Source organism: Gadus chalcogrammus, chromosome 1 (genome assembly GCF_026213295.1).
Source record: "Gadus chalcogrammus isolate NIFS_2021 chromosome 1, NIFS_Gcha_1.0, whole genome shotgun sequence".
Taxonomy (NCBI): Eukaryota; Metazoa; Chordata; class Actinopteri; order Gadiformes; family Gadidae; genus Gadus; species Gadus chalcogrammus.
The window spans coordinates 20991257-21006256 of NC_079412.1; the positions used below are offsets into that span (position 1 = coordinate 20991257).

At 46.8% G+C, this 15000-nt stretch overlaps 1 protein-coding gene across 3 annotated transcripts in view; it reads left to right on the forward strand.

Annotated features, from left to right (window-relative positions):
• cpne9 (copine family member IX) overlaps window positions 1-15000 on the forward strand; it is a 49178-nt gene that overhangs the window by 7696 nt on the left and 26482 nt on the right. For 2 of the 3 annotated variants that reach the window (XM_056595482.1, XM_056595473.1), the window contains exons 3-7: window positions 6119-6165; window positions 7749-7852; window positions 8747-8786; window positions 9368-9370; window positions 12046-12122. In XM_056595482.1, coding sequence (XP_056451457.1) covers window positions 6119-6165; window positions 7749-7852; window positions 8747-8786; window positions 9368-9370; window positions 12046-12122 — 271 coding nt within the window. The remainder of the gene's footprint in view (window positions 1-6118; window positions 6166-7748; window positions 7853-8746; window positions 8787-9367; window positions 9371-12045; window positions 12123-15000) is intronic. The other variant, XM_056595465.1, reaches the window with a different exon arrangement.

Below are 15000 nucleotides of genomic sequence, written 5' to 3' on the forward strand. Positions count from 1 at the left end.
CCGTTGACGTCGTTGGTTCTCCGTAGACAAACAAATTAAACTTTTGAAACAAAAGACAGCTTTAAAAAAAAAAAAGAAGTTCATTCGGACGTTGTTTTGTCACCTTGAGAAAATACATTTGTCTTGGACAGATTCTTAGTTTCCTCTAACGTGCTAATGATGCTAATAATACTCAGATAGTAGCAGAGTGGAGCGTGTTCGTGTCTTATGTAATAAAGTGTGTGGAGGCGTGTGTGTGTCTGTAGGCGCGGTGCCAAAACCAATGAAATCATTAGCAGCCCGACGCTCCCAGCTAAGTTAACTAAAAGTAATTTCAAGTAATTCCAGCAAACTCAAGTAACATTGGATTGTGTGTGTACGTGTGTGTGTGTATAGGTGTACGTGTGTGTGTGTGTGTGTGTGTGCATGTACGTGCATGTGTGTGTGTGCATGTACGTGTGTGTGTGTGTGTGTGTGTGTGTGTGTGTGTGCATGTACGTGTGTGTGTGTGTGTGTGTGTGTGTGTTCCGCGCCACCATGTCTGCTCCCTTGCTCTCCGGCAGATCGAGCACAGCGGCTAATGGAGCATGTTTACGATCCGCTAATAGACCACATCAGACGGGTCTTATTGGATTTTGATTGGTTGATGAGGTGGCGGAGTCAACAGAGCAGACTTCATCAGACACGTTCCTCCACATCCGTAGATCTCTGTGTAGGAGGCATAACATGTTAACTCTATTTCCATGGAGCATCAGCTTCCACACACCAGCGCTGTGTGATGAACGTCTGCCGGTGTGAGGGAATACAAGAAGACACACTGAGCTTCATGAAGCCTCAGGGTCTCTAATCAAAGGTCACCACCCTGACCTCAGGGTCGTCTTAATGAGGTCAGAGGTGGCGGAGATAGGGTGCCCGGGGAACGGAAACATCCCCGGCTCTCCGTTCGCTCCCTGACCTCCAGTTAGCAGTGCCGCGGCGTCATTATGAGCTAGGGTGCAGCCGTCCATACCAAGCAGTCAATATGGGCATTTGGTAAACAATACACAGACCCACCCCGGATGGGGCGTGAGCCTCTGAAACAGAGCCTCTAGTGAGGAGCCTCTAGTGAACAGCCTCTAGTGAACAGCCTCTAGTGAGGAGCCTCTAGTGAACATCCTCTAGTGAACAGCCTCTAGTGAGGAGCCTCTAGTGAACAGCCTCTAGTGAACAGCCTCTACTGAGGAGCCTTTTGTGAGGAGCCTCTAGTGAACAGCCTCTAGTGAACAGCCTCTACTGAGGAGCCTCTAGTGAGGAGCCTCTAGTGAACATCCTCTAGTGAACATCCTCTAGTGAACATCCTCTAGTGAGGAGCCTCTAGTGAGGAGCCTCTAGTGAACAGCCTCTAGTGAACAGCCTCTACTGAGGAGTCTCTAGTGAACAGCCTCTAGTGAACAGCCTCTAGTGAACAGCCTCTAGTGAGGAGCCTCTAGTGAACAGTCTCTAGTGAACAGCCTCTAGTGAACAGCCTCTAGTGAACATCCTCTAGTGAGGAGCCTCTAGTGAGGAGCCTCTAGTGAGGAGCCTCTAGTGAGGAGTCTCTAGTGAACAGCCTCTAGTGAACAGCCTCTACTGAGGAGCCTCTAGTGAGGAGCCTCTAGTGAGGAGCCTCTAGTGAACATCCTCTAGTGAACATCCTCTAGTGAGGAGCCTCTAGTGAGGAGCCTCTAGTGAACAGCCTCTAGTGAACAGCCTCTACTGAGGAGTCTCTAGTGAACAGCCTCTAGTGAACAGCCTCTAGTGAGGAGCCTCTAGTGAACAGTCTCTAGTGAACAGCCTCTAGTGAACAGCCTCTAGTGAACATCCTCTAGTGAGGAGCCTCTAGTGAGGAGCCTCTAGTGAGGAGTCTCTAGTGAACAGCCTCTAGTGAACAGCCTCTAGTGAACAGCCTCTAGTGAGGAGTCTCTAGTGAGGAGCCTCTAGTGAACAGCCTCTAGTGAGGAGCCTCTAGTGAACAGCCTCTAGTGAACAGCCTCTAGTGAACAGCCTCTAGTGAACAGCCTCTAGTGAATAGCCTCTAGTGAGGACCTATACCTCTCATATCCTGTATGTTTCAGTCCCTCCTCCTACCTGTCACATCTTGTATACTTCAGTACTTCCACCTCCTACCTGTCACATGCAATATATTTCAGTACCTCCTCCTACGTGTCCCATCCAGTATGTTTCTCCCTCCCCTGCACATAAGAGCACAACAATAAAGTCTATTTTAAGTCGAACACACCCACATCCTTTTCAAGCGAAACCTTAAAAGTTAGTGTTCGGTTGGAAACGTTGTGAGCTTCGGATTGCGCCGCGGAGATGCTAAGGCGGGACCATCTTCCTGCGCCTCCTGATCTTGTGATAGCAAGGAGCAGATTAATGTTGAAGGCAGGCTTGCGGCGGCCAACCGGGGCTGGAAGGGCTGATTAGCTTCCTGGGTAGCCGGGCAGCAGGCTGGGCATGAACAAGTAGCCGGCCTTATGGAGAGAGACAGCGAGCCAGGGAGTGGAATTAGGAGCTGCACCACCACCACATCCACTTCCACCTCCACACACCACCACCACCACCACCACCTCCTCCTCCACACACTCCACACACCACCGATATTACTACCCCTCCCCAACACCACTTCCACTTTCAACATACATGACTGTACTGCACAGAGCTTCAGACCTCTGAGAACCCAAACTATCAGATCATGCTTTCTGCTTTCATGCTTTTTTTTTTATCCAGATAAGATGCAGAAGAACTTTACGAATACCAGATGGAGAAGTCGGGTGTTACCGCAGAAAGTACCAGGACAGTTATAGAGATAGGAAAAGGAAAATGAGAATATAACTACAAAACTAAACTACAGAAAGATACATCTATGTACACAATAGACGCAAACTGATCGGATTGTTCTTACCTGCCCAGGGACGACAGATGGAAAATAGCAGTTTGCTAACACCTGGTACAATGCATCTCTCCTTGCTCTAAACAAGGTTAATGTTTCTTTTGTACATTGTCCCAGTTCAAGTACAAAACCTGTATCCCAAACGATCGATCACGCGACGCATGGCGCGGCTCAATGAATGGATTTTTATCGGCTTCGCCCACAACCACTCCTGCCTCCTTCAGTGATCTAGTGGATAGCTTCTGCTCTAAAATTAGAACGAGTGTTGATGCCCTTGCCACCGCGAAGGTTAAAACAATCTTTGGGAAGAATGAAAAGCACCGTGGAGAAATGCTCCATCAGTCAGGTGCAAGAACAACAGCTGGGCCTCTGGGAAATAGAGAAAGAGAAGACGGAGGCAACAGCGGTCCGGTCGGTTAAATGTCTCAACTCTGACATACAACAGACCAGGGTCGGCTAGGCAGTGATAAGGTGTTTGACTCTGAGCTGAAAGCTTCTGAGTACAATCCTCAATGTCTGCCTGTAAGCATCCTAGAGCAAGATGGCCCCCTAACCCCTACCTGCTCCTTCGTTATCTGTCTCTGTACTGTCTAACCCCTAGCTGCTCCTTAATGACCTGTCTCTGTACTGTCTAACCCCTACCTGCTCCTTCGTTATCTGTCTCTGTACTGTCTAACCCCTAGCTGCTCCTTAATGACCTGTCTCTGTACTGTCTAACCCCTACCTGCTCCTTAAGGACCTGTCTCTGTACTATCTAACCCCTAACTGCTCCTTAATGACCTGTCTCTGTACTGTCTAACCCCTAACTGCTCCTTAATGACCTGTCTCTGTACTGTCTAACCCCTACCCGCTCCTTAATGACCTGTCTCTGTACTGTCTAACCCCTACCTGCTCCTTAATGACCTGTCTCCGTACTGTCTAACCCCTAGCTGCTCCTTAATGACCTGTCTCTGTATGTCTAACCCCTACCTGCTCCTTAATGACCTGTCTCTGTACTGTCTAACCCCTACCTGCTCCTTAATGACCTGTCTCTGTACTATCTAACCCCTAACTGCTCCTTAATGATCTGTCTCTGTACTGTCTAACCCCTAGCTGCTCCTTAATGACCTGTCTCTGTACTGTCTAACCCCTACCTGCTCCTTAATGACCTGTCTATGTACTATCTAACCCCTACCTGCTCCATCGGGTTTCACTGTTGCCTCCGATTAAAATCAATTAGAAATCAAAAAAATCCCACACCAACAGAAGGGCCATAATTGTAATCTATCTGCGTTGGAGGAGAATCGGTCAGACTCCGTCGAAGATGTAACACCTGGGTCGTTGCCATGGAGTTCTTTCAAGGTGCGCGGCCTCCCCATGACAGCTCATTGTTAATGAGGTGAACCCTGGCTTTTAATGGGCCGTTGATCTGTACAATCAGGACCTCCTTAGAGGGGGCGTCTGAATCCCACACAGACCCCCCGAAACCGGCTGGACTCTTAGGAATGTATCGTGTGGTTTATTATGTGTACACTTATTCCTGCATCTGCTTTTCGACTGCTTTCACTGTGTCAATAGTTGTGTTTGGTATGTCTCTTTTTTTGGAGTCTTGTTTTGTTCATTTGGTTTCTCTCTTTTCTTCTACTAATGTCCTGTGCTTGCTGCAGTGGCACCCACATTTCCCTTGCGGGGCCAATTAAGTATCTTATTTCATCTTATCTTCATTATCCTCTGAGAACTGAGTATATGTAAATATAGCTCTGGAATGGTCCTTGTTTGTGTTTGATGCCAGTGTGATAATTCCTGGGATTCGCTGTTTTGAAGCCTGGAAGGGAGACTAAGGGCTATGGTACGCAACACTTCACTGCTAACTTATCACAGGTTTTGAAGTCTGAAAGAGAATAAGGGCTTTAATATGCAGCACCTAACTGAAGCTAACTTATTACGTGTTTTGAAGGCTGAAACAGAGACAAACGGCTTTGATACACAACACCAAACTCCTGTTTACCTATTGTGCGATGTGTAGTCTGAAACAAAGACAACAGGCTTTGATACACAGTAACAAACTCCTGCTAACTTATCACATGTTTTGAAAGCTAAAACAGAGACAACTGGCTTTGATGCGCAGCACCAAACTCCTGCTAACCTATCACGTGTTTTGTAGTCTGAAAGAGAATAAGGGCTTTAATATGCAGTACCTGACGCCTGCTTACTCATCACATGTTTTGTAGTCTGAAACAGAGACAACAGGCTTTGATACGCAGCAACAAACTCCTAATAACTTATCACGAGTTTTGTAGTCTGAAAGAGAATAAGGGCTTTAATATGCAGCACCTTACCGCTACGAACGTACACGTGTTTTGTAGTCTGAAAGAGATACAAAGGGCTTTAATATGCAGAGCGATTCTTTTGGTTCCAACATAATAGCACTTGTTTCAAACTCCCATCACCCTCCGTGCAGACTGGACCGAATGGAGGGGACACAATAGCTGCGCCTCTGTGAGCCTCATTGCATCCGTCAATGAATGAATAAGTCAGTCAATAAATAATTCACGTCCGACGGGTTCATTATGTCTTCACCAATGAAATCACCGATTTCTGTTTTTGTCCGATTGATTTTTTTTCTCATTTCAACTCATTTCTTGATGATGAAAAGAAAAGTGCTGAGGCTGCAGATTGTGACTGCGGCTCATGTTTCTGCTGGTTTGGTGAAGGAGAGTGACCATGATGCATCACTACTGTAAAGTGTGATGTAAAATGCTCACTGATTATGTATGAAGTTATTTTACTCATCAAACAGTTTGCTGGACGCCTTATATGCTATGTATGTGAAATTTATGACAAATACATTCAACGATGCAGTAATAATTGATCTAATATCCCGATACACTTATTCGATATTTAAGTTCCCTGATCATTCATAAAACATCATGCTTCTATTATTTAGAAGGTTGAAAAATTTATATTGATAATAATCACGATTTTTGATCTTCATATTGTTGTCTACTCTTCTCCTTCTCCCTGTATCCCCCCCTCTGCTCCTCTCCCCTCTCTCTCCCCCATCTTCCTCACCCATCTCCTCCTCTCCTTCCTTTTCTCTTCTCCTCCATCTCCTCACCTTTCATCATCTCCTCTCTCCCCCCTCCTCCCCCGTTTCCTCTCCTTCCCTCTCTCGTTATCTCCTCTCTCCCCTCTCCTCGCCCATCCCTCACCTCCCCTCTCTCTTCTCCTCTCCTCCCTCTTGTTCAGTGGTGGTTCTGTACCTGCAAGGCGTTGGATCCAAGGAGTGGAGAGAGGTCAGTGAACCCCCCCCTGTCTACTCTGTGCCTCATCTCCTCCATCAATCTACTGGAACAGGCACTCTTTCTAGAGGTCCCCTCAGTGGACAAGTATTTGATTAGATCATTCTAAGAAACGTTGCTCCCTTGTCATCGCAAAGTAAAAACACAACAAAGCTGAGTGCAGTAGACATTGCAGCTGTGCCGACATATTGCTGCACATTGCAGCTCCACGTATCTTCTGTTTGTTTCATTGTGGATGATGATGTGAAGACCATGAATATGCTAAAACGCTCCCCGCCAGGGGAAGAGGAGCTGGATGGATCCTGTTTCTCCTCCTCCTCTCGGAGGCTGCTTAATCAGATCAGGGCTCGGGATGAGTGTGTAAATAGAAGAAGACAGGCTGTGTTCCCTCAGCCTCCCACCGTGAGACATCGCACGGTACCCAGCAGAGACCAATTACCGCACCTGAGCCCTGGCCAGATGTATCTCTGCTGGCTGGGAGATGGTGGAGCTCATCCTCCGATAACCTAGGGCTGGATCCGCTCAGATTGGAATACACACCACTCCCGTGAAGTCTCTCTGCTGAATACTAAGGACCCACCGCGGTCCTGTTTAAGCAGCTACTCGCAAAGCGAGACTTTGCCCGGCGCTAAACGCTGTGAGCTTAAACGCTGATGCAAACCGTGTGGACTTTGTCAGAGCAGATCGTTAAAAGTTCGGTAGAGCTTTTGAGCACGAGGACTGACGTGAACACCGGATTTAGCCGCCAGTTGTGTTTGACGTAGCGATACGTCTTCGTTTATCACAAAAATAGAGATAAACGACTTTCAAACATTGCCTTCTGGCATTCCATTAGCTAGAAACGAAACTCTGTGGCTCGCGACAGGTTTACCCAGAATGCCGCAGCGGCGCTTAACCAGCCTGGTGCGTCTACTGATTAACTGCCATTTTTCGAGACCCTTAAAATAGAAACACTAAGACCACCTTTTCTTTCCCCCTCGGGTCGATGGCGCGCCGACGCGGGAAAGAGGGCTGGAAGACCCGGTGAAGGGCCCTCCAGTGGGGCCGGGGTCTAGGCGGGGGGGACCTTCTCGTAGGGGTGAGCAGCGCTGGGGGAACACGAGCGCTGGGCCCTGGAGGATCCACGGGTTCCACCTCCAAACGGCAGCTGGATCAATAGTCCATTTCACGCTGCTGTAGGGCCCGGGCTGGGGGAGGAGGAGGAGGAGGAGGGAGAGGGGGGAGGTGAAGGAGGTATGGGAGGTGGAGGTGGTGACGGAGGTATGGGAGGTGGAGATATGAGGAGGAAGGTGGGGTGAAGTGATGGGCGGTAGGCTTCAGGGATTTTCCGTGATACTGAGTATGTAAGTGTGTACTGTGGACAATGTGTACTGCGGTGTGTACCATGTACTACTGTGTGTACTGATGACACTCTGTGTACTACGGTTCGTTACTGTGTACATTGTTTGTACTACTGTGTGTACCGTGGACTACTGTGTGTTACTGTGTGTGTTACTTTGTGTTACCTTGTGTAACTTTGTGTGTTAATGTGTGTGTACTGTGTGTGACTGCGTGTATAACTGTGCGTTACTGTGTAGTTTGGCAGAACGGAAGTGATTGACAACACCCTGAACCCAGACTTTGTCCGGAAGTTTGTCCTGGACTTCTTCTTCGAAGAGAAGCAAAACCTGAGGTTTGACGTGTAAGTAACAACTCCATACTTTAATTGATACTATATTTATGTATATATACATACTTTTATATGTTGAATTCACCAACATTACCTATGATCCACTCTGTGATGTTGGTGACTTCAGTACAGCAACATCAAACATAAAGGCAAGGCAAGGCAAGGCAACTTAATCGATATAGCACTTTTCATACACAAGGCAGACTCAAAGTGCTGCACGTATAAACATTGTCATACAATAAAATAAAATAATACATAAGTAAAAGAAAACATATGCAAAGAAATTTGTAAAATAGAAAGTTAAAAAGGCATTTTTGTATTAAAATAGAAAATAAAGCCAAAGATAACAAAGCTTTTTAGAAGGTGATAGGATTATTATGGGATATATTTCTCCCGCTCTGCCATATATATTTGTGGTCCGCTGATCGACTAGATGACCAGCTTGCGTATAGCCCCCTCCATCATCTCAAGTTGAGCCGTCCAATCACAACCCGGGGACTAATGAAAAAGCAATTAGGTGTAAAGAGCAAAAGAGCTTTGTTGACCTCATTGATTAAACCACCGAGTGTTCGCTCATTGCTCTTCTGTTTCTCTTTAAACTGCCTGTAACCAGTTTGAGCCGCTCGCTATTCCCATTAGCGGAGCAGTTAAGTTGTGACTCACATTCAAGGGTTGCGGGTTCAAATCCCAGGGGTGATATCCCCTCTGAGTGTCTTTTTTTGCTGTTGTTGGTACTCTTAGGTAACAGGGAAAGAATCACATGCTAATGCTAGGTGCTGAGGCTAGCCATGCTAACAGTGATGATGATGATGCTAATAGTATCTTGCGTTATTAACCCGCTCATACACTACAAACCACACACTGACAAAACTGTCCATGACTAACAACACTAACCTTGTCTTCTAGATACAATGTGGACACCAGAAGCTGCAACATCTCTAAACATGTAAGTTTACATTGCACGGCTGTACTACAATTCCTTTAATGTCAGTTGTGTTACACACAAATAATATAAGCTTTACATTTTTATATTTCACTATTTAACAAAGGATTTCGACCAAATGCAACTTAAAGCAAAGTCAATTACATTTAATTTTAGTGGCAGGTAGGGTAAAGACTGTACAGAGACAGGTAATTAAGGAGCAGGTAGGGGTTCGACAGTACAGAGACAGGTCATTAAGGAGCAGGTAGGGGTTAGACAGTACAGAGACAGGGCATTAAGGAGCAGGTAGGGGTTAGACAGTACAGAGAAAGGTCATTAAGGTACAGGCATGGGGTTAGGGGGCAGTTTGCCTTAGGATTCCTACAGGTAGAATGTGGCCATTGGTATTTAAACCCAGAACTTTTCCCGCTGGGAGTCAAACTAACAAGACTATCCAGTGGTTGTTAGAACAGAAAGGCAACACTTTAGGTTTTAACAGTCCATTTTCTACAGTAAATGATGAAAGTTACAACCAGCAATACACCACCTGTCTCTGAATATTCTATTCTTTCTCTTTTGTCTCAAACTCTCGCGCGGCACAACAGAAGGTAAGTGAGAGATTATAATTGTATGTTTACATATTACATATTCATATGCATGTATAATCCTTATATTTATTTGGTAGTAATCATTCTGTCCCCACGGTGTTGCTGCCATCAATGAACGCATCACCAGTGCGCCCGATACGCCGGTTATGTATTCAATGCTTCGTCTGGCGTCGTATTGTTTGTGGAACTACACTTCAATCTAATTGACCTCCCTCCCTACATACCATACCTCCCCCTCTATTAGCCGGGACACCTCCAGGCCCCCCCCCCCCCGATCCCCATCAGTTATGAGGAACACATCGTCCCTCCTGGGGGACGGATGAGGAATCATTGCCCTGGCGCTGAGGGAGTCATTGTCCCATCATTGTCGTGGTTTGGCCGTGCGGTCGTGTCGTTTTGTGTTTCTGTCAGAGGGGAAGGAGAGGAGGCAATGGTGGAGCAGCTACAGTCTGCTCTCAAGACCCCCGCAGAGCTAGGAGACCAGGGGTCAAGGAGACAAGGGGGCTAGGAGACCAGGGGTCAAGGAGACAAAGGGGCTAGGAGACAAGTGGACGAATAGACAAGGAGTCTATAGGAGACAAGGGCTTTAGGGAACCAGGGCTTTGGGAAACAAAAGGTCTAGGAGACAAGGGGTCAAGTAGACAAGGGGACTTGGAGACCAGAGGTCTAGGAGAAAAGGGGGCTAGGAGACAAGGGGTCTAGGAGACACGTGGACGAGTAGACAAGGTGTCTAGGAGACAAGTGAACGAGTAAACTAGGGATCTAGGAGACAAGTGGACGAGTAGACTAGAGGGATTTAGAGAGGACTCAGGGCTCAGCCACACCTGTGAACACAGTCATGCATGGACACACACACACACACACACACACACACACACACACACACACACACACACACACACACACACACACACACACACACACACACACACACACACACACACACACACACACACACACACACACACACACGCACACACTAAGGTCCTCACTATGACAGCTCAGTGCCCTTGTTGTATCGACAGTGTGTTGTTGAACCAAGGCATGTCCAGCTTCCTTCCGTCTGTCTCACTGTCGGGCGGGCTGTCTGTCTGTCTGTCTGTCTGACTTACCCCTTTGTCTACCTTCATTTTTATGTTTCTGTCTCTCTCTCTCAATCTCTCTCTGCAGGTCTTTCTGTCTTTCTGTCTCTCTCTCTCTCTCTCCCTCTGTGTCTGTCTGACTGTTTGTTTGTCTGTGTACCCGTGTGTCTGTTCATCAAGCTGTCTGTCTGACAATTTGTGTGTGTCTGTTTGTCTGTGTGTCCGTGTGTTTTTTGTCTATGCGTGTCCAACTATTTGTCTGTGTGTGTGTGTGTGTGTGTGTGTGTGTGTGTGTTAGTGCTTTTCTGTGTACCCGTGTGTCTGTCTGTCTGACTGTGTGTCTGCAGGTCTTTCTGTCTGCGTGTCTGTCTGTGTGTGTCTGTTTGTCTGCGTACCCGTTTGTCTGTTTATCAAGCTGTCTGTGTGGGCATACTGGCGTCTCCGCTCCAACACACATCAAACCGGCTCAGAAAAGAACAATTGATCTCATCTCAAGAGAGAACGAGAGACACAGGTGTACATATATATCTGCGTCTCTCCCTCTCTCTTCTCAAGAGGGAGCGAGAGACACAGGGGTATATATATATACTTCTCTCTCTCTTCCTCCCTCAGATCCTGAACAACAGTTGCAGCCCTCGGCCGACTCACAACAACAACCGGTTTCGTTTGGCAGTTATTCTTCTCACCAGTTGTAGTCTTGGGGCTATTGTGACATATGAGAGGCTATTAAAACAAGGACTACATCTCCCAGCCATCACTCTGGTTCGATAATGAGCTGTCGTTGCTGTTGGTGGTGTCTTCCCGGTGCAGTCGCAATGTGAGCTAGCGTGGCGCGCGGGTTGAGCACTAGCTAACCGCCACTGGGTTCGTCAGTTAGAGCAGGAGTAGGAAGTAGTTAATGAGGCCCAATGCGGGGAGCCTCGACCCGCTCACTACGTGGGTCATTTGCTGTAAAATAAGTACCCAAAAAAACATTTTGGCAAACAACTTTATCAAGGGAACCTATTCCACCAGCAGTTCTGAATCTGATTGGTCAATACAAGCCCATGTCAAGATCTACCCATTAATGACATCCCAACTGGGGGAGTCTACCCTAATGCATGATGGGTACATGGCTAGGAGAGACTCCCAGTTGTGATGTCATTAATGGTCTGTACCAACTGGTAGGTTGGTCTATCCATCATTCATCTGGGTTGACACCAGAGGCTAAATGTAAATAGGCCTCATTTATACAGGGCTTTTCTGACCAGCGGCCAATCATAGCACTTCACAATCATTGCCTAACACTCACACATTCATGCACACATTCACACACCGACGGCGGTGTCAGCCAGGCAAGGCGACAGCCGGCACGTCAGGAGCAGTTAGGGTGAGGTGCCTTGCTCAGGGACACCTCAACACTTAGCTAGGAGGAGCCGGGAATCAAACTAGCAACCCTCCGGTCGCAAGTCACCCCGCTCTTCATCCTGGGCCCCTGCCGGCGCTGCGCAGCGGTTTATGAAGGTGCTTGGACCGGCTGATCCTCACCTGTTGGGAGAGCAGGGAGCTCTTTGGAACAGACGTTGTGACCGAGTCCTGGTCTTCTCCCTGTAGGACTTCCTGGGCCAGACCTTCTGCACCCTGGGTGAGGTCATCGGATCGGTCGGAGGCCGCCTGGAGAAGACCCTCTCGTGAGTTCACCTGCATGTTCCCTCCTCTACCTTGGGGTCTACTCAAGGGGTCTACCTGGTCTCTCCTCTACCTGGGGGTCTACTCAAGGGGTCTACCTGGTCTCTCCTCTACCTGGGGGTCTACTCAAGGGGTCTACCTGGTCTCTCCTCTACCTGGGGGTCTACTCAAGGGGTCTACCTGGTCTCTCTTCTACCTGCTGGTCTACCTGTTCTCTCCCTGGTGGTCTACTCTGGTCTTAAACATATTAAGTAAATTCAATCAAATCTTTTTTTTTATAATCCAACCAATTTAACCATGAGCCATTATAATTAACTTAACCTCATCAATAATGGTTGTCAAAAGTTTATAACGTTTATGTTAATACCTTTTATGCTCCCAATGTGGTTCAAAATGCAATGAGGGATGGAGCTATTGTCTTCTGAGGGAATAGATGATGGATGTCTCGCTATTTCTCTGTATCTGACTCTCTATCTCTCTTTCCCTGTATCAGTGTCTCTCACTCTCTTTCACTGTACCTGACTCACTCTCTTTAACTGTATCTGACTATCTCTCTCCCTCACTCTCTCTCTCTCTCTCTCTCTCTCTCTCTCTCTCTCTCTCTCTCTCTCTCTCTCTCTCTCTCTCTCTCTCTCTCTCTCTCTCTTTCTATCTCTGTCTCTCTCTCTTTCTGTCTCTCTCTCTCTCTGTCTCTCTCTCTCCCTCTCTCTCTGTCTCTGTCTCTCTCTCTGTTCTCTCTTTCTCTCTCTCTCTTCTCTCTATCTCTCTGTCTGTCTGTCTGTCTGTCTCTCTCTCTGTCATCTCTCTCTCTTCCTCTCTCTCTCTCTCTCTCTCTCTCTCTCTCTCTCTCTCTCTCTCTCTCTCTCTCTCTCTCTCTCTCTCTTTCTATCTCTGTCTCTCTCTCTTTCTGTCTCTCTCTCTCTCTGTCTCTCTCTGTCTCTCTCTCTCCCTCTCTCTCTGTCTCTGTCTCTCTCTCTGTTCTCTCTTTCTCTCTCTCTCTTCTCTCTATCTCTCTGTCTGTCTGTCTCTCTCTCTGTCATCTCTCTCTCTTCCTCTCTCTCTCTCTCTCTCTCTCTCTCTCTCTCTCTCTCTCTCTCTCTCTCTCTCTCTCTCTCTCTCTGGCTCTGGCCTTTATTTGTTTCATATGGCTTATCGTGCTGCCACAGACCTCCCCCTCGCTCCTCCAGGTTTTATACTTGCTCAGAGGCACGCGTGTGGAGGACAGGGAGGGGAGAGGAGGAGGAGGAGGAGGAGGGAGGACAGAGAGTAGGAGGATGAAGATAGATGGAGGGAGAGCTTTCATTGACAGAACCTTGAAGCACCATGAGAACACAGGGCAGTGTTACCGTCAACAAGCAGATTAGTCAGGCAACAACCGTATTTATATCAAACACAAGGCCAGGCAGAAGGGCTGACAGTGGGAACGCTATTCAAACACAAGGACGTTATCATAGTTAGAAGTCAATTGAAGACCATCGTGAATATTATTTAAAAGAGAAAGGCTAAATATAAATATAATTATAAATATTACCCGTGGCAACTCAATGTTGCATTTATTATTATTTACTCTATAACTTGTAACAGTGTTATAGTACTATTTTTGTTTCGCTCAAGAGTGACATAAAGGGACTTCAGTTCCATGGCGTTATGGAGCATGTATATATACTCTACCGTTGAAATGTTTGGGGTCACCCAGACCATTTCATGTTTTCCATGAAAACTCACCCTTTTATTGAACCGTTTTCAGCTGTGCTAGCATAATTGCATAAGTGTGTTCTAATCATCTATTAGCCTTTTAAAACAATTAGCTAAACAATGTACAATTAGAACAGTGGAGGGATGTCTGCTGGAAATGGACCTGTGTACACCTGAGTAGATATTCGATGAAAAAATCAGCAGTTTCCAGCTAGAATAGTCATTTACCGCATTAACAATGTCTGGTTTATTTAATGTTATCTATCTTTAAAAAATAAGGACATTTCCAAGTGAGTCAAACATTTTTCAACGGTATACATAAATAAAATCTTTTCTTTCCATTATTATAACCAAACCCACTTCATTAAGACCAGGACAGAGTTGTGTTGTAGCAGTTAGTATTTTAATATCTGATGGGACTTGAACGCACCATGTGTTCTTTTAATTTCAGATAGGACTTGAAGGCCCCATGTGTTCTTTTTAATATCCGAGGTGACTTAACTCGCCATCCGGCACACTCAGCAATCTTTCAGATCTATTTATAACGCCCACAAACAGCTGAAGTTGTCAAACGGAGCATGCGGGCTGTGTTTACAATACCCAGATCTCCAGGTTCTGATGAATCAATCACACCAACTGTGCAGCTCATATACATACTACTATTAATATAGATGAATGGAGCCATCGCCAGCCGTGCAAACGACCACCCGTAGGACGGCAGACGCCAGTGCCCGTTCGCATGAAGGAAGAAATGTGCAAGATGAAATGCTGGAGTGAAGGAAGTGTGAGGGAAGCCCTGACAGGGGGGGTTGGTCTGATAAGTCAGGGACGTCTCCCTCCTGGCTCAGGGAGACCGCCGTGTCGGAGCTACAGATTGGGTTCATCCTGCCACAGACCTGAGAAGATACTGCAGGAATCCCAGGCAGGAAAGATGTGTGTCACAGCAGAGAGTTCATGAAATTGTAAGCAACCATGTAAATATAAACAAAGGTGTAGGTCACATGAACTCTGAGGCCCCGTTAACTGTGAACTCTGAGGCCCCGTTATCTGTGACACGAAAACACAGTTTTTGTCACAGAAAACGATCATTTCTAAAGTGGAGATTTCTGAAAACGCTGGTTACGCATTGTCGTGTCAACGGGTAGAAACTGGGTTTTAGGTCTTGAAACGTCACATTATGCGCCA